Here is an 18,802-nt window from a genome sequence, read left to right on the forward strand (position 1 = left end):
AAAACTGCATAAATATCATACAGTAGCCAATACTGAAAGCAAAAGGTCATAACAAGAAATGTCAGGATTTGTTTCTGATAACTAGTATTAAAACTTCCTTGCGTGTGGCCACACACATTATAACAGCATACTAATTCACTTAAAACATTCAACAAAAAGTGGGAAATCACTCAGTAAGGCATATAAAGTTATCAGGCATCCAGTAACCCCCGCCTCCCCCAGCCCCAACACAATATGCATATGAATAAATATTTTAAAATAATCTTACTCCATGCATTAATAAACAAATTATCTAAATTTCAATATAGATTGATTAAAACATCTCAAGTACATTTGACCAGGATGGTATATAAGGACTCCTGCCTTGATCACTGGGTTCATGAAATCCTAGGGCTGGATGGGACCTTGGAGGTCTTCTAGCTGTAACCAGTGGTGGGATTCAAATATGTGAACAACCAGTTCTCTGTGTGGATGCCGCTTCCAGAACTTCATTCTGGGCCTGGGCAACAAAAAATTAACTACCGGTTCTGCCGAAGTAGTGCAAACTGGCTGAATCCCACCACTGGCTGTAACTCTTGGTAGATAGCAATCATTATGAACAAAATAAGACAATGTAATGAAATTATGAGTAACATAAACAGCTAGGAAAAGACAATAAACAGTAATCTTTCACAATAATTAATACAAACAAGAAATGGGCTTATCCACACCAACGTTTACAGACACATATGTAAGCTTTGAGATTGAAAACAAAAACCGCTTCAAATGTTAACAAAATCCAATACATCTGGAGCGCACATGGTTGGGTAAAAGGTTTTTTTTTTAATTGACGGACTCACTAGAAGAAAAAACACATTGGCGGGTGGTGGTTCCAAAGAGTAAGAAGAAACGCGGATCCCTCGTAGTGAGGCAGAGAAGTTTTAAAGGATGCCGAATAGGACAATGAGACAATTGTTTGGTTTCTTGTATCATAAGTCAAAAACCTTGACATATTTACAGTATGGCTTGAGCTTTCTGAGAATTAGATCTAAGGCAGGGGTAGGCAACCTCGGCTCTTTTATGACTCATGGACATCAACTCCCAGAATTCCTGAGCCAGCATAGGCAACCTCGGCTCTTTTATGACTCATGGACATCAACTCCCAGAATTCCTGAGCCAGCATAGCTGACTCAGGAATTCTGGGAGTTGAAGTCCATGAGTCATAAAAGAGCCGAGGTTGCCTACCCCTGATCTAAGGTCACACGCATTGTGCTACATATTGGGAGTTTGCTTGGAATAAATAGCGCGTTGCGTGACTGAATAGATGGGGTTAACAATCCGCGAACCATGCATGTTCTTAGCAATTTGGACAAAGACGCAGTGCTTGACGCCTCCCCGATCGGCACTTTGGTTCTAAAATAACCCTTCCTAACGCTGGGCAAAGAGTTCTTTTTCTATTGAAAGGTTCCTACGGAAAGCAAGTAATAACGAAAGCAATCAAGGAGCGCACCCATGCTAAGAAGCACGCTATTTGCCGGATAACAATTCCCTCCCCGCAACTTTTCGCATTCGCGGCAAACGGCGCTACGTTTCCGCCCTCCGCCTCCCTCGACTCTGAAAAGCGCGCTTCGCCAACCTTGGAAGCGGCGACGGAACAGCGCGGCTGCCTTTGGCCCCTCCTTCCCTCCCTCCCTGCTGCCGCTCTAGCCTGCGCTCTCTACGCTTCCGGGAAACCGGGTGGGTAAATGAGGCGCGTGCCTGCTCCCTTCTGGCGCCCGCAAAAGAGGGAAAGACCGGAGAGCTCCCAAAAGCGAAAGAAGCGCCCAAGAAGGAAAGACCAACCGAAACCATTGCACTCGCCGACCTTCCTTCTGCCCGTCCCCTGTTTCCTGCTGGGTTGACCTCTTCCTCTTTCTCTGCCCGCTCTCTTTTCTACCTATGTACAGTATTGGTTAAAGCCCTGTGACCTAATTTCTCTGTTGGCAACTGCATTTTTTCCCCCAATTTTCTTATCCTGCCTTTCGACCTTCACCTGAGCCTTTATAGGAGCACCTTTTTCATCAGGATATTATCGTATCCGAAATTGTAGCAGGGGTTGAGAGAGGGAGAGGGAAAAAAAAATTACCAGCGGAACGGTAATCCTTGTTTGTGAGAGGTCACGTTCTGTTTGCTGTATATCTTCTTTTATACCTGGCCTGTGTTGGTTTCTTTTTTTTTTCTTGATTTATAATTACAAATGGATGTCTCTGAAACAGTCCGTCAGGAAGTTGGTAAACCTCCTTTCCTTTTACGAGACTGTGATCCTGGACTTGTCAAGCAAGACCATTCACACAGTCCCTCATCTCCTTTCTTTGGCGACACTGAATTGCAGTCTGTTGGTCTTTTCAACAGGAAAGCAGGAGGAAAGTGTAGGATTCAAGTGGTATGTTCCATATTTCTTCCAAATTCGCTGTGGCTTGGCTGGTTTTGTGCAGAAATATCAAAATACAAGTTTTCAGATATATGTAGGATCATGAACTATCATTGATCATGAAAGAGTTACTTAACTGAAGGACCTTGCTACTACTGACAGGCTAATCAAGAAGGGTGCAAAGTGGTTGCACTCATCAATTAGTCATTTCTTTTAGGTTTGCTAGTGTAGCAAGATGTGTAGAAGAACAGCTCTAATGTTTGCAATATACTGACATCAATGTGGTAAATTTTGTGTATTTTAAGAATCAAAACACCCCAGAACAGTATATTTTGAAATAGAGAACAATGTGCTTAATATGTTCTCATACTCTTACAATATTGTATAATATAGCAGCTATAGTTTTTATCACATGCATATTTATATAATTTTATTTTCTATCATTCAGTCATGTCCAATTCTCAGAGACTCCCTACAGTTTTCATGGCAAGCTTTTTAAGAAATGGTGTGCTGTTGACTCCTTCCTAAGACTGAGAGACTAGCGCAAGGTCACCCAACTGGCTTTGTGCCTAAAGTGGTACTACAACTCATGGACTTCTGGCCTAAGGTGGCACTACAACTCATGGCCTGATGCCTTAACCACTACACAAAAATGGCTTCTTATATAATGTATAATTAGCTCCTATTACTTAGTAATTTCAATTTTCTACTTGTTAAGACGGTTCACTTTATTTACCCTGAAAATGGAAGCACCTAAATGGCCTGGGGTGAACTAGAAAAAGTAAATCAGGTGAGACAGGAAGGAAGGATTATTCTGAAACTAGCTTCATATTTTTGGCGAAAAATTAATATGGATATGTCCATGTAGTAACAAGCTGAGCTCAACTCAAGACAGACGTTTTTTCCATTTATATCTTGAGCCATGGCACAAATGGTTTGTTTTTGTGTCTTAAACCATAGTGTGGAAACCATTTGTAGAATACCAAAGATGCCTAAGAACCAATCATTGAGAATCTGTATTATAATCATGTATTAAATATTATTTTAAAACAATACATTTATCAAAAAATGTCCATTTGATTGTTTTTAAAATGTATCTGCTTTGGGAATCCAAACTCTTAAATTGACTAAGCTTACTGTTGGTGCTGGGAGTTGTAGTAAAAGAGATATGGAGGATACTGGTTTAGGGAGGTTGCTCTTCATATTTGCTAAATTTCCTGAGAGCCTTGGTAACCTGCCAAAATCATGCTTGCTGTGAACCTATGGTTCTTTTGACATGTTGGCAGGGTAGAGCCTTCCCTTTTGATGCGCTTAGCTTTAAAGGTCCTTGAAACATCTTGAAAGCACAGCATAAGGTCAAAGGCCATTCCTGTGACCCCTTTCTAGTTCAGACTCCAGGGATGATGGAGCTTGTCTGTGTTATGCTAAATTGTGGATGCCGAGTGCCTTTAAAACCCAGAGCAATTATAAGAATAATCTCTTCTGACATCCACTTTCAGTGCAACAAAAGAGTTCATCACACTTGCTAGAGGGGAAAAGTGTGTAACACACCATGGCAGTTTGGAATGCAGATTAATTGTCTCTTTATACTATCTGTGGCTTTTTATGAGATAAATTATTGTCTCTTAAGAAATGCATATTGATACTGCAATTTCTCAAAGTCTACTATGTAAGTCTTTTACGTAAGAGTACTAAAATAAATATAATGTAGCTCAGATTTGACTGAAAAAGAATAGTTGCTAATGCAACTGTAATTGGAATTATGACATTTGGAATTAGTTTATAATGACTTATGTTAATAGCTTTTGCAGAACAGTTTCTGATTTTGATACAGGTTGGATATATTAAAATAAAAGTTATCAAAGTAATTTTTGAAGAAGGTTTACTATTTTCAGCAGTTGAATGAAGTGTGGGATATAAATTTAGTAAATATATACAGTACATATACGAATATAGTAAGCCTTTTGAAATCTGCAGCTATATGTGGGATTATATTCAGAAAGTTTTGCTCTTTGTTGATCTCAGATGAGCAAGCATTCCCCCAAATCAATTCTGATAGTAACTTGAAGTAGTGAGGAACCAAGACAGGCTTGGGAAGAAAGAAGGAACCAGAATAAGAGAAATACATCAACATTGAGAGATATTAATTGTAGTTGCCCAAGTTTTAATGAAGAAAAAGGAATTGTTTGTAAGGAAAATGATATTGCTTTTTTCTGCTCAGAAATCATTGCTCTGTAGCATATATATAATGAAAATGTTGTGTTTGTTTAAATCAGACACCAATAATGATAATGCAGCATGTTGGTTGATGTTATATTTATGTATTTTTATTTATGGTAGTCTGTGATTCTGCCAGTCTACAATGCTGAGTTCTGGCTGGATGAATGTCTGAAGTCTGTTCTGGATCAAGATTTCCAAGGTTCTATCGAACTCTCTGTTTTTAATGATTCTAGCACGGTATGTACATTTATAACAATCTATTTTTACTTTTACTGTACTACTATAATTTTGAATACCAGTTCCAGTTAACTTGTTTAACATTTAAAAGTTAAAAATTAAACTTTTTAATGCTTTTTCTTATCAGGATAATTCTATAAAGATAATTAAAAAATGGAAGATTTTGTTGGAAGAAGCAGGCATTCGGGTAGTACTGGGAGAAAATAATTCAACTCATCCAGGTGGAGGTAGGAACTTTAAAAATGCAGGTGTAATATTTTCCTCAGCATGTTGTATAAACATACAGTACAAATATAATTGAGCTATGTGCTAAGAAATCAACCTGTTCAATCTTTCTTTGGCCTCCCCTAATATAATGGTTGCTGAAGAAACTAGGACTTATTAAGTAGGACATTTGAGGGTCCTCCTGAACCTGCAGTTCCTGTTTGAGGATTAGATGGCTGTGTGCCTTGGTGTGTTTTTGCATAGCTTTGTGTTGTGTTCCATTTGTTTCTCTTACATGGAGCAGAAAATTCTTCTGATGGTTTAGTTATCTCTTGAGTGGATTACTGGAATGTGCTTTACATGAAATTACCCTTTGAAGAGCATCCAGAAGTTGCAGCTGGTTCAGAATATGGTGGCACATGAGTGTCCTTTAATGTGTGCACATTTCCCTTTTGCTCTTACTGCATTGATTTCCAGTATGATGTCAATTAAAGAAAACAATCTAGTGAGATCCAGGAATCTTGTGGCAGTGTGATTGAAGCCCACCTGTTTTGTTTATACATTGTCTTAGAGAAGCACAGAAGCGTGGGGCTTTGTAATGTCCTAACTGCCTTCTTGACTTTTTTTTTTACTCTTCCCAATTTCCTCTTTGGAAAATGCAGTTACTTACATGTTACTAAAGATCTGCCACAGCTCCTTTGAACACTATCCAGTGTCATTTACATATGTGCTAAACTCAAACGCTCCACTTTGACTGTCAAAGATAAATCTCTTCTTGAGGTTTGACCTAATACTAAGCATTAGTATAATTGAATTGGGACATTGTCAAATCCACTAAAACTTCTGACTTCCCTGGCAAAAAGATCAAATATTTTGTATCTTAAATTTCTGGAAATGTATCCTTGTTGTTTTGTTTTGTTTTGTTTTCTTGTCAGTTTTCAATATGCATTTCACAAACATATAATATCTATTACAAGGTATAACTTGGTTGAAAAGGCCAGTAAAGAAAAAGCATTTGTTGTAGGCTGGGAAGTAGCCAGTCCAGTTGTATGCTAGACTGAAAAGTATGAATAATGTTAAATTTGTGATTCCAGCCAAAACAAATAGCTCTAGTGTTGTTGGAAATGGCTGGAAAGTAACAGATTCAAGTTGAATTGCCAAGTGTAACCACTCTAGAATGGAGAGCAGTTCATTGGGGTGTGAACTGAATCATTTGTATTGAGTTTTAAAGCTGATATTTTAAAGTTGGTATACTTTTGGGTGATATTGCCAAAAAAAGGCAGGAAAAAGAATAAATTGCATTTAGGAAATGTTATTAAGAAATGTTAATTTGTTTCCACTTACTTTTTTTTAAGCTTATAGATACTTTATTCAATATATAATGCAATCAGTATTGCCTTTTTCTGTTAAGGTTATTTGGAAGTTGCAGTTAAAAGAAAAGGCTGGAAAATGTGCTAACCTAAAAATCTCTTTTCATCTCTAACACACATCTTTGTATAACTATGTATATATCTTCACAGTTTGTATATATTCTATTTATGAGAAAGAAAAATGTGACTTTAAAGTGATCCATTCCCCAGAAAGGAAAAATAGAAGAAAATTATTTCTAAATACAGACAAATATATTGTGTGATTCCCTGTTTTCCTGAATATGTCAGCCTGACTATTCAAGTCTTTAACCCAGTCCTGGAGGTATTTTCTTCCCTTCCAGCAGTGCTGAACTCACATTTCAGAAAATGGCAAGGCCAGAAAAAAAATAATATTGGCTGAATTTAATGTCTACTGAATACAATTAATTGCCTGTAAAATAAGGTACCCCATTTATAAAATGAATGAATCTCTCATCTGTATATTCCACCCATTTTTTATTTTGCAGCCCACTCTGATAGGGACATTCAAAAGTGTACACACACACACACACACACACACACACACACACACTTTCATCTTTCCTTCCATCTGAGCCAAAACGACTACAAACCAAAAGAAAACACAAGGGCTAGACTGATTTGGGCTGGGATAAAAGTAATAGGTATTGGTAGCTATTTAAGGAAGAGAAAGGTAACACAAAAATGGGAACAAAATGGGGTGGAGATGATGCAAGGGAAAAAGAATGGACAAGGAATGGAAGAAAAGTGTCTACATGTCCAAAAGCCAGCAGGGTTAATTGCACTTCACCTAGCACAAACTTCATTTGATTTCATTTTTTACTTTTTGCACTGCTCCAATAAAAAGACACTTGACTGCTTTACAGTGTGCATTCAATAATAACATTAAAAAAGGGATAAAAAGCCACAAGGAAACAAAAGACACCCACAACATACTGATCTCACTACTTCCGCAAAATGTGCTCACATTCAGCACATTCAATGGGTATAACAATATCAGGAACTTTTCTGTTGGTTTGGAACCCAGATAATTTAAGGAGAATGGACACCATACTTTCAATATTTGATTATAAGTACCTACTGTATAGGGCCCCACAAAGTCAGGCCTGGATCACTGATAACACTAAGCAATAATTGTTTGTGGAGTCTTTTGGCTTAGTATGATTATCATTACTAATCAACTAGAATTACTTGAGTGTTATAAAATACCATAGCAACAAACAGTGTTAAAGGTGTATCATTAGCCACTTCTCTCAAAATTAGCTTTTTCCAAAACCATGTGGCTTGGTGGAGGTTTTTTTAATATTAAAAAAGAAGATTTTAGCCATTTTATAACATATTATGAACATATTGTGAGAAAAATTTCCCAGTTTTATTCATATACTAGCTAGCCTGTTCAAATACTGAGTCCAATCCTAGTGTAATTCAGATAAAAATTAATTTAGAAATTAGAAATTAATTTTTAAATCTTTAAATTTTTGTCATGTTGCATTTTTTGTAAAAATAATAAATCTAAATTTTAGTTCTGCAAAATAGAAAAAAAAATTCTATTTACTTTACTCTGTAGTTTCTCAACTTTTGCTATGTAGGTTGAGAAAAGGTATATAAGAAAAGAGACTACCGGGAATAAATCCTTTTCAATGTAGAATATGTACATTTGAAGAGCCTGTTTAGTTGGAAATGTTGTTGATCCCTCTATCCTTAGTGATTTACTTTTCTGTAATTATGAGTAGTTAGCATGTGTAGAGAGTATTTCCTTTGAAACAAGGCCCTCTCCAGCCCCCAGGGATGAAACAATGTGACAGTCTTCACATCCCGTGTTTACATTGGATTAAGATTCATTTCTGGTTCTTTTCTGTCATGGAAAGGAACAAGAAAAACAAAAGGGAAAACTCCCCACAAAAGAGAGGGTCAGTGCTTTTAAAGAAACTACCACAAAACTACTTCTTTCCAAGAGTGAGGAATGTTAATATCTCATGGGGTCTTAGGTTTTTACTCCTGTGGCCATGGCAACATGTTCTTTTCAGTAATGGAGCAGGCCTTACAAAAAACCCCAAGCCTGGCACAGACATTTGACTCTCCTCAGTAGAGTAGTATCACAATGCATTCCTTGCTCATGCCAAAGGCAAGAGTCCCGCTTTAAAGTTTTTGTACAGAATGAAATATCTGGAATCATAGTTGCCTTGATGTCAAAAAAGGTTGCTGTGAACAGCTGATGGCTAAACTGTTTTAGTACCTTAAACATTTGTTTCTACAACTTAATATCTTATTCTATAATAATTATCTGGACTTGGACAGGTTGTTCCTCCTTTGCCCCAAATAACTTAATTCTTAAATCTCTTAATAATTATTTCACATGAGCAGGTTGTTTCTTCTGTGGCTCAAACCCACCACTGCTCACTGTCTTTTCTGTTTATTTTCATTTTAATGTTTATTTTCATTTTTTAAAAAATATTTTCTTTTTGCATTATTATTTTAGCTGATTAAGTTGTAGTAATTGAATAATTATTTTTATTGATCCAGTGTGTTTCTTTTATTGTATAATAATATGAGTTAGCTGGCAAAGTATGAGTTAAAACATGTAAAAAAATCCTATGAAAACAGCATAAAATAGCTTAAAATAAATTTGCAGAACAGAACACTAGATACACGGTAAAATTATAATGAATGAAAAATAAACATGGATTGAGATCAAATAGGAGATCTGAATTTTTGCTTTATAATTTCAAAAACTTCAAAACTTCAAAATTTTTAGTGATTGAACTATACTTTTTATACTTGTAATGCATTTGGTGTGTTTGTTAACATATTGAAACGAATGCTTCAGTTCCTGCAGGCACACATGAAATCACAAGATGAGTGATATGAAGTTTAGGTTAGTTCCTACATGAGTTGTTTTGAGCTTATTGTTTCAAGTTGATTAGATTCTCAAGTGTAAAATAAGACTTTTTTGGCCTTTGTTTCTTATTTCCCTTTATTTCCATCAGGTCTCTTTTTAAAAGCGTAATTCTGAGGTCTGTGGATTCCCCCCCGCCCCCATTATTCTTTCTTTCCTCTTATTGCTTCTTTTCTCGATCAACCCAGACATTTGAAACAATCAATTAACTATTTCTTCCATAGGATTTATACTTTCATAATTTTACTTTATTTAAGTGATAATTTTACTTTTGCCAAAGATCTTTGTAATATAGGTATACAAAATATAAAGGCTGTTAAAACTCATCATTTATTTGTTCAAAAATCAATAAAATTAAATTTTAAGACAGAAAACTTACAGAATCTGCTCCATCAAACTTTTTTGTTTCCTCTTTTCTTATTTTATTCTACCCTGCAGAAAAGGTTTAAAAGGTAATAGATACAAACCAATACTATCTTCATTTGAAATCCAATTGTAAACAAGTGTAGGATAGCAGAAATGAAACAAAAAAAAATGGTTCCCGTGAACGTACACTCCAGTTCAGCAGAACCGATACCTAATTTTTTATTGAGTTCAGCGAACCGGTTATGATGATCTGTTGGGGTAGAAACAAAAATAGTGGGAAACATCACCTAGGGAAAGATACGCTACTCTGGACTCCTTGTAATATTCTGGGAATGTCACAAAGTAAACTACCTTCACTTTTCTACAGCGATACAAGTAAAATTTGACTGGATTTCCTCCAGAGGAGGTTAGGAGTTTTTATAGGGAATAGTGGCATCCTCAACCATGCAGCAGGACCTGGAGCCGCCCGTGCTGACCGTTCCGATTCCCTTTGTTCCCACTTTGTACCAGATTGAATCCCGTTCTGCCCCCTCTGTAGACCTTGGAACACTTGTAGCCACCACCACACCTCTTTGTGCAGTGAAGGCACACACATAAACACTGACCCTGTGAAAGGACCTCCCGAGCTGCCACGGCCCACCCCCTCCCCTTGTCTCCCTTTGTGGGCTGCCCACGAGCTTGGTCCACCAGGAGGAAGAGGTTTCCACAGGAATTCTTTGAAGCTGAGGTGGCGCTGTGCTTCATCCACAGCCACAAGAAACTAGCAGCTGCACTGGTTCCCCGCTTTTGCCTTGACTGGATATCTCTACCTCCCGCTCCCGACCCTTGGCTGGGGTGCCTTTTCTCTTTTCCTCAGCCATGGTGACCTCAGTCCTATCGCTCCCTCGATATTGCCCCTGTTCCCACCTTCTGCTGCTGTCGCATCCACCTCCTATTCTGTCTAAAGAACTTTTTAATGGCTCGGACTCTCCAGTGACCACCGCCCAACTTGTTTACACTGCCCAACAGGAGTGCCATGCATGGTGAGGGGACACAGGACTTAGGAATAAACTCATCTCTCTAGTTTCCCAACTGGTATATACAGGAAAGGGAGTGAGGTCACCAAGTATAAGCTGGGGTTTTGGCAGAAAACCGGTTGTTAAATTGTTTGAATCCCGTCACTGATTTTATCCATTTTTAATACTAGAATTGGAATTTGTTCCATCGCTTCTTAGGACAATCTGTATTTATTCCCACTTTCTTGATTTTTGCAGTCTCAATTTACAAGCCAAATAAGTTTTAATTTTATATAACAAAAACTATTGAGAAAGAAAATTCTTCGTTAACCTTCTTTGTGGCTTAAACTAGTAAGTTGTAACCTTTTACATCACTGAATTTTGTAAGATTTTGATATTTTTGCCCAATAGTTTGAAAGTTTTCAGATGGAATACCAAAATTTAAGATGTGTGTCTATCTTTGTCTCCCCTCCCTGATAAATAAATAAATTACACTGATGCCATTGGGGAAATTGTGTATCTCTGGGTAATGACAAGCATTATCCTGCCAAGCACTGAGTATAAATTGTCGAATCTAACAAAGAGAAGGACTAGAAAGGTAACATGAAAACAGTCTTCCAATATATAAGGGGCTCTCACAAAGAAGAGGGGAGCAACCTGTTTTCCAAGGCATCTGAGAGAGGACAAGAAATAATGGATGTATGAAGGAATAATCCAATCTAGAACTATGGAGAAATTATCTGACGGTAAAAACAATCAGTGGAATGGCTTGAAATTGTGCATGTTCAATCATTGGAAGTTTTAAAAAAATGAATTAGCTGTTTCTCTGGAATGGTATAGAGTCTCTTGCTTGAACAGGGACTTGGATTAGAAGACCTTCAAGGTTCCTTCCAACTCTGTTAATCTGACTTTCTGATTGGCAAAAACTTTGGACAAAATGCAGGGTTCTATGTAAATGAATTGTGAATTGCTTGTTTTCCATGGCATCTGAACCAGCTAAAACCTTGATTTAATGGAAATTTGAATGATAGGGATGCCCATTCAATTTGAATCTATGCAGTTAATATTATTTGCATATATAAATCAGTAGAATTAGTGTAAAATACCAATTACATAGTTACACAAATGTGCATTGATGCAAATCATGTCAATTATATCAATTGTATATATATTACACTGGTTTGCAAATTGTTGGCTTTACTCATTGTTTGGAAATGAAGTGTTAAATAATTTTTTTTCTCTTGCATCTGAAGTTTGGACCGTCACTCCAAATGGAGCTTTACTATAATACTTCTTTCAAAACATAGAAAGGGAAAGAAAAACAGTGTCATTACATATGCATGCAAATCAGGAGTTATTTAGGGTGCTCAGTTCAAACTATAGCTACTTAATGAAAATATCCTTCAGATCTATTTTGGAAAGAATGCTAATTTGTATAGGTATTTGGGCTTGTTAAGTTTAATGTTACATAATTTCAAGTATAAAATATAAATTCCATTGATTTTCATATACTGCATTGACTTTATCTTATCAACAGTTGGCTTTGCTAAAAATTGTGCTATTGATCAGAGCTCCGGGGAGTATCTCTGCTTTCTGGACTCGGTAAGTCTTTTCTAGGAATTGTTTATTAAATGTAATATAAGAATGTATATTTTCAACTGTTTTGTTCCTCCCTTTTTCTTAAATAGTTGTGGCTGATAGTTTTTGATAGGTTTATGTGTGTTTCATGCAGAATTATTTGACACATTTTGCAGCTATTTCTACATAGACCCTTAGTTATTAAAATAGGGTTATAAAGACTATAGTATCACCAGAAATGAAGGTTGTTGAGGTTTCCATAAATAGCTAGTTTTTGATATTTGACTTAATGTTCAAAATTGAAGTGACACGCTCCATTGATTTGGAACAGTTTGGAATGTTACAAACTATGACATTGCTGCAGGCATAAAGTCCTATAGTTTGTAAGACAATTTTATTCAACAAGGTACTCTCCAAATGTTTTTGATTATTGGTTCCATAATTCTCATGGTTGATTTTCCAAGTGTTTGAACCTTTCAAATTCCTTTTTATCCATTATAATGTAAGAGTTGAATAGGTTCACTTCAAGTATAGTATCTTGGATAAAAATATATCTACTACCTCCGTGAGAAAACTTTGTGGCCCATGGCACCACAACCGCATTGCCACTTAGTACAGTGGAGGGGGATTTAAATAGGTTACATTAAACATGTTTTGTTTAAATATTCATTATTGCAGGTAAGAGCCTCTACAAGTGAACCCAGAATTAATGAGATCATGTTTCCTAGGAGGACAAATGCTTTAACTACAGCAACAAATGACACCTTTTCTTTTCCCCCAGAGACCTTCTCTGTGTTGCTGCCAGAAGCATGTAAGAATTTGGCAATTAGGAGGAGGAGGCTAATCTAGCAGAAATGCCGCTTTTGGCAGATCAGGATATTAGTTGTCTTGCCAGAATCATTTAGACCTCACAGTGTGCTTTTCCTTCTTTTACCTTAAAGGAGCCGTAACAATGATGAGAACAAAAGTAGAGACAATTAATTTCTAATATAAGTTAGCAAGCAAGCTTTATTGAGCTGGATGCTGGATTGGTTTACTGTAGGAATAATTAGTCTTATAAGTCTGCACAGTTCTAACTTCAAATCCCTCCTTATCAAATATAAATTTGCATTAGGCATTTTACATCTCTTAAAGTATCTGACTCCACCCTGAGTCCTTCGGGAGAAGGGCGGTATACAAATAAAATTAATAATAATAATAATAAATGCTTCTGTTATAATGTTGCTATCATGAGCAATTACAGTTAAAGTTGTTGGGATGGCTCATCTACATGATGAACGCATAAGGACAAACTTGAAACAATCAGTACTTTGGTGGAGGTCCCTCAGGTATTAATTGTTGATTTTGTTATTGTTACTTCTAAAGAGTTACCTAATAAGTGGAGTATTCTCCCTTGCATTAGCTAGCAATGTTTTCTTGGTTTGAAGGTATTTTATAAAATGCTGGATCTCTGCCAAATCCTCCTTTTGCCAGTGAATTTCAACAGGGTAATCTTGGAGTGCTTGAGTTCTGTGTTGCCATCTCTGATTGGGTAATGGTGATAATAGTGATTTTGGCTGGCAGTTATAAAGGAATACATCAGATTGCCATATCCCTGTTTCCTGGTATTCATTATATAATTTTTTCCCCTGCCTTTGGTTGCTTTTGCTTTTGCTGTTGAGAGTGACAGTATTGAAATGTTTGCTTCCTGGAAACTTTTCTTTCAGCAGAACTCGTCTGTTAATTTTGAATTACAAATGCTCTCCATGAGGCTCAGGAGAAATCATAAATTGTCTTTCTGAAAGTATCTGTTTCCTGAATATCATGGAGAATATTTTATTTCAAGGTCATAAAAGAAAACTAAACAACAGCAGGAGATTGGCAGATCCTCCCAAAAGTATGAGGATTGTCTTTTTCTTTATTCTTTTTTCTGTTTGTTTTTTAAATTAACAATAACGTTCTGAGATTTTTTATGTGATGTCTTTGACATCTGTCTTCCTGGGCAGTTAAGTTGAGAATTTGGGTCCTGCTTACTTGTTCCAAATGGAGATGCCATCCATCAGGTGATGAATGCTCTTTAAGCAATTCTGTTTTCTCCTTCAGTGGAAAATGATTTTTTTTGTTAATTTATCCTTACTCATTCTGCTAATTTGCTGCTGAAAATACAGTAAGAAATATTTGATGTGCTTAGGTCCTATGATCCTTGCTTTACACAAAACATGAATTTGACTATTTTTTTTCTTCTTCTCATGGGTATCAAGTTAGTATAAGAACTTAATCAGAGCAAAGTGTGTTTGACTGTGAGACCATACTTATTAATGATTCTGAGCTGTGGAGAAAATGCATCAGTAGCAAAGAAGAAAGGGAAAATAAAATATTACAATTGCACAAAAGCAAACATGTTATTGATGTAGTATATTTAGTTGTAGAGCACATTAACAGCCAAGTATATTTTGAAAAATTTGGGGTTGATGGTTCTGCATCTTTGATGTTTCATATTTTTGAACCATTTTATTTTGAACCATGACAACACATTCTTTTTCCCTCATTCATGAAAACAATTGATAGGGATAGTCCAGCCTTTCCTAGGTGTAAAATTTTTAGTGGCTATATCTTCCCTAGAGAAGCCAATTATGATGATTTTTCTTAAAGTACCTGCACATGTTAAGAGAGTGACTAATCTTAAAACAGGAATGCGGTACTGCTTAGTCTGTTCTAGTCCTCACTTTTCCTTGTTCATTTTCACATTTATTTATAAAATTTATATGGTTGCCAATCTTAATGACTGACTCTGGGTATCTGGAATTAAAATAGATTAAAAAAATAATAAATATTGTAAAAATTAAAAATACATGCAGCTAAGAAACAACAAGACAAATCACTAGCGCAGCCTAGAAGATGGTCTCTGCACACACTGAGGGCCCTAGGCCTGGGCACAGAACTAGGCCTTTAGGGCTTTCAAAAGGCCGGCAGAATTGGAGCCATCTTGATCTCTAGAGGGAGAAGTTGCCATGATTCAATTTTCCAGCCTGTTTTTACTACTTTTCCAAATGTGAGTAAGGAAGAGGCCATTCTAACTTCAGGAAGCAATTGGTGAATTAGGATTAGTGTCAGGAAACACAGAGTAAATTACACAAATCCAATTGAATTCTGATTCCTTGAGGTGGAGAAGAATGAGTCAATATGGTAAAATAGCTAAAATGCTGGTCTAGTCCAAGAAAACTCAGGTTCAAGCCCAACCTAAGCACTAGAAGCTCATTGTGTGATTTTGGATTAGTCCTTGAATTTTACCCTGCTTTACAGAATTGTTGATATGGGGAAAATTGAAATAGAAAGTGTTGGTCGTTGAATTGAGGGAAAAGTGGGAGGAACTTCTAACAGATAAATTTCTGACGGAAGCAAGAACTATCCAGGATATTCAGCCAGCAACTGTGTCCTTGCTATTAGTGGATAAGTGTACTAGATTTATACACAAATGCATTAATAGGAACATATGTGTATTTTAAAAGACTTCAAATTAGCTAAAGCAAGTTATCTTTACAACAAATGCTCGAACAGTATTAATTATTCAGTACTACGGCAACAGTAATTGTGCTAGATGAAATTTATAGCTTAAGAAGCAGCTGAATACAGATCTAATTTGCCAGTTTCCTTATTCTTGGGAGGCAGCTTTGTAGATGTTTGAAATGATATTTGTAGAAGCCAAAAATGTAAACAAGCTATTTCAGTTTTTTTAAGTGAAAATACATACAATGTCAACATGCACAGATATAATCATATTTATGGAATGAGCCAATTACTTCACTGGCTTCCACTTATTTTTCAAATTGCAAATTGCAAAATTACTGCTGGTAGTGCAGTTGTCTTAGTTTCTCCATGGTTAGACTAACTAAGTTCTGATTTCTTATTGAACAAAACCTGGCAGTTTTGTCATATTACATGAAAGATTAAATCATGATTTAAAACATGGTTACTTTCACATACTTAATGCCGTATCTGATTATGGATACCTCTGTCATGGGAAATAAACAATTTATGCTAGAATGGAGATGGAATAGATGGATTTTTGTGCTGATATAATAATGAACTAAACAGTTATAGCAGGGGTGTCAAACTCAATTTCATTGAGGGCCGCATCAGTATTGCGGTTGCCCTCAGGGGGCCGGGTGGGTGTGGTCAGGGTGGGCGTGGCCTACTGGGTGGGCATGGCTAGAGTGCGTATGGCCTACTGGGTGGGCGTGGCCAGCTCTACATCGTTCGCATCAAGGGTGGCTATGGGGGCCTGGGCAGGAGTGGGACAGATCTGAGGGTCTCTGGCAGAAGGAGGGTCTCTGGGCCGGGGCCAAGGCAGTGGGGGCCGTTCCCTCACTGTTTCCAGGATGGCTTCGCGGGCCACATGAAACCACTTCGCGGGCCGGATCTGGCCCCCGGGCCTTGTGTTTGACATGTCTGAGTTATAGGAATATTTCACAAGTAATTAAAGTTCTGGATAGAAAGTGTGTTCATCTGATCAGCAGAATCTCTGCTTGCCTGTACAGTACATTGTATACTATTTCTCATGGAACAACACCCATATTCTTGTAAGCAGTGTTTTCATTTGCTTTCAATAACTGAGAGGTATTGTGGAAGTAGCAACAAGAAGTATGTTTTTCTTTAATGTTATGCCTTTGAAAAATCTGATTGCATAGCAGCCATCAATAGGGGAAAAATGGGGAGGTCAGATTGACAAAAATAGTGTGGCAGTATTGTGATGGAAGCCCTGCTCTCTTTCTACATGCACAGTGTTGTGATGTTGCACACATGTCCAAAAGAACCAGACCTTGCAACCCCCAATACAGTGCTACTTTTGTCAGAATTAAATATATTTGATTGCCGCTGTACCTGAATATGAATGTGGAATCAGTTTTCTGCTTTATCATTTAACCATTCCAAAGCTATTCCCAATCAAATGCTAATAATCTACTTCAGCACAAGAACTCATCAGTTAACCCATGTCACACTGCCTTCCCACTTTCTTTTTCTATTTGCTTAGTAGAAGAATTTTGGATTACCAGAATGTTTTCAGAGTTATTTTTCCACAATAAGTTAACTATCTGATGTGTTGATAAAAAATGGATGTTCTTCCCATTACTTTCTCTGCTTAAGAGTACAGAAAGAAGATAAACATTTCTGAAATTGATAATTACTTTCTGTTCTTGTTGAAAACAACTTCTTAATACTATGCAATAATTTCTGAAAAACATGTTACCAGCTGTGAAATTGAACTTTTGTCTGTGATTGCTTTTATGTACCTTTCTTAGTTCTCATTTTCAGTTCTCTAAGTTGGTAATGAATTATCCAGAATATACGTTTGGTGTCACTTATATGGTATGTGTCTGAATATGGCCAAAACAGGATCTGGGGAATTGTAACTGTTAAAAGTATGAGAGAGTTATATTGTGGGTTTTTTTTAGAATGTTTAGATTAGAATATTGTGGTTTGGGCATGTATGCCACTGATTTGTAAATGTGTGGCATTTTTTTTAAAATCTAATTTGAATACTATTCTGCAATATTGACTACCTGATAAAAATTGGTAATCAGCCTTGGACCCTTTTGGCTTATTAGAATTTTATGATAATTTCCTTTTATTGAATGGCCTCATTTTTAACAGAAACAATGTTGAACTAGCTTAAGTACCTCTTTAGTTTTAGCAGCATATATTTTTTTGGAGTATAACCTAAGCTTCTAGATCAGGGGTGGCGAACCTATGGCATGCGTGCCACAGGTGGCACGTGGAGCCGTCCCTGTGGGCACGCATGCCATCAACCCGGAAGGAGGCGGGGCCAGGTTCCTCCCCTCCGCTTCTCCATGTGCGCCTGCACTCTCTCTCTCTCCGCACTCTTGAGTCGGAGCGGCACTCAAGGGGAACAGTGGCAGCACGGCAATCTGTGCGGCAGCTTGGGACAACAATCTTCCCTCCCACTGCCATGGCAGGCGGCTACTCACCGCGCTGTGGGCCATGCCCGGAACCCCCAGATGGCCACCGGGTGGTGGCGAGGAGATGGCCCGGCTTTCCCTCGTCACTCCTGGCCTGTACATCCCCCCCAGCTCCAAGCTCTCTCTGTGGTTCTCTCTAGGCTCTTTCTTCTCAGTGCATTTGCACATTCCGTTAGCTCCAAGCTCTTCCGTTCCCTCCAGGCTCTTTCTCCTCCATGCATAAAATGTGTATCAGATATGTGTTGTGCACTGAATTGTATGGACAATACAATACAATACAATACAATACAATACAATATATAATATGAATAGAATCTCTAATGGAAATAGCAACAAGAAGTGGGCTTAAGATCTTTTTAAAGGACTATGAGGTAAGAAGCTTTTGCCTCTTGTCACCAATTTATATTAGCTTTTTAGAAATCCTGATATGAAATAAAAATTCTATCTGTTTGCCTTATTGCAGCAATTTCTTACCTTCTAAATGAAGGGAACAGAAAATATGTTCTTAATAAATGTGTCTTATGGATTATAGTTATAAATCAATTTAAGTGATTTATCCCTAGGTAGTCTAC

The 18,802-nt window shown here is 37.1% G+C and overlaps 1 protein-coding gene across 2 annotated transcripts in view; it reads left to right on the forward strand.

Annotated features, from left to right (window-relative positions):
• The first annotated feature begins 1,675 nt into the window (after positions 1 to 1,675).
• Positions 1,676 to 18,802, forward strand: part of B3GNTL1 (UDP-GlcNAc:betaGal beta-1,3-N-acetylglucosaminyltransferase like 1) — a 169,165-nt gene continuing 152,038 nt past the window's right edge. For both annotated transcript variants that reach the window (XR_014491416.1, XM_083354415.1), the window contains exons 1-4: positions 1,676 to 2,401; positions 4,730 to 4,846; positions 4,974 to 5,073; positions 12,233 to 12,297. Coding sequence is in view for 1 of the 2 variants with exons in the window: in XM_083354415.1 (XP_083210541.1) it covers positions 2,216 to 2,401; positions 4,730 to 4,846; positions 4,974 to 5,073; positions 12,233 to 12,297 (468 nt within the window). In the remaining variant the exon portion in view is untranslated. The remainder of the gene's footprint in view (positions 2,402 to 4,729; positions 4,847 to 4,973; positions 5,074 to 12,232; positions 12,298 to 18,802) is intronic.

This window comes from Vipera ursinii, assembly GCF_947247035.1.
Source record: "Vipera ursinii genome assembly, chromosome: 2".
NCBI classification, from domain to species: domain Eukaryota; kingdom Metazoa; phylum Chordata; class Lepidosauria; order Squamata; family Viperidae; genus Vipera; species Vipera ursinii.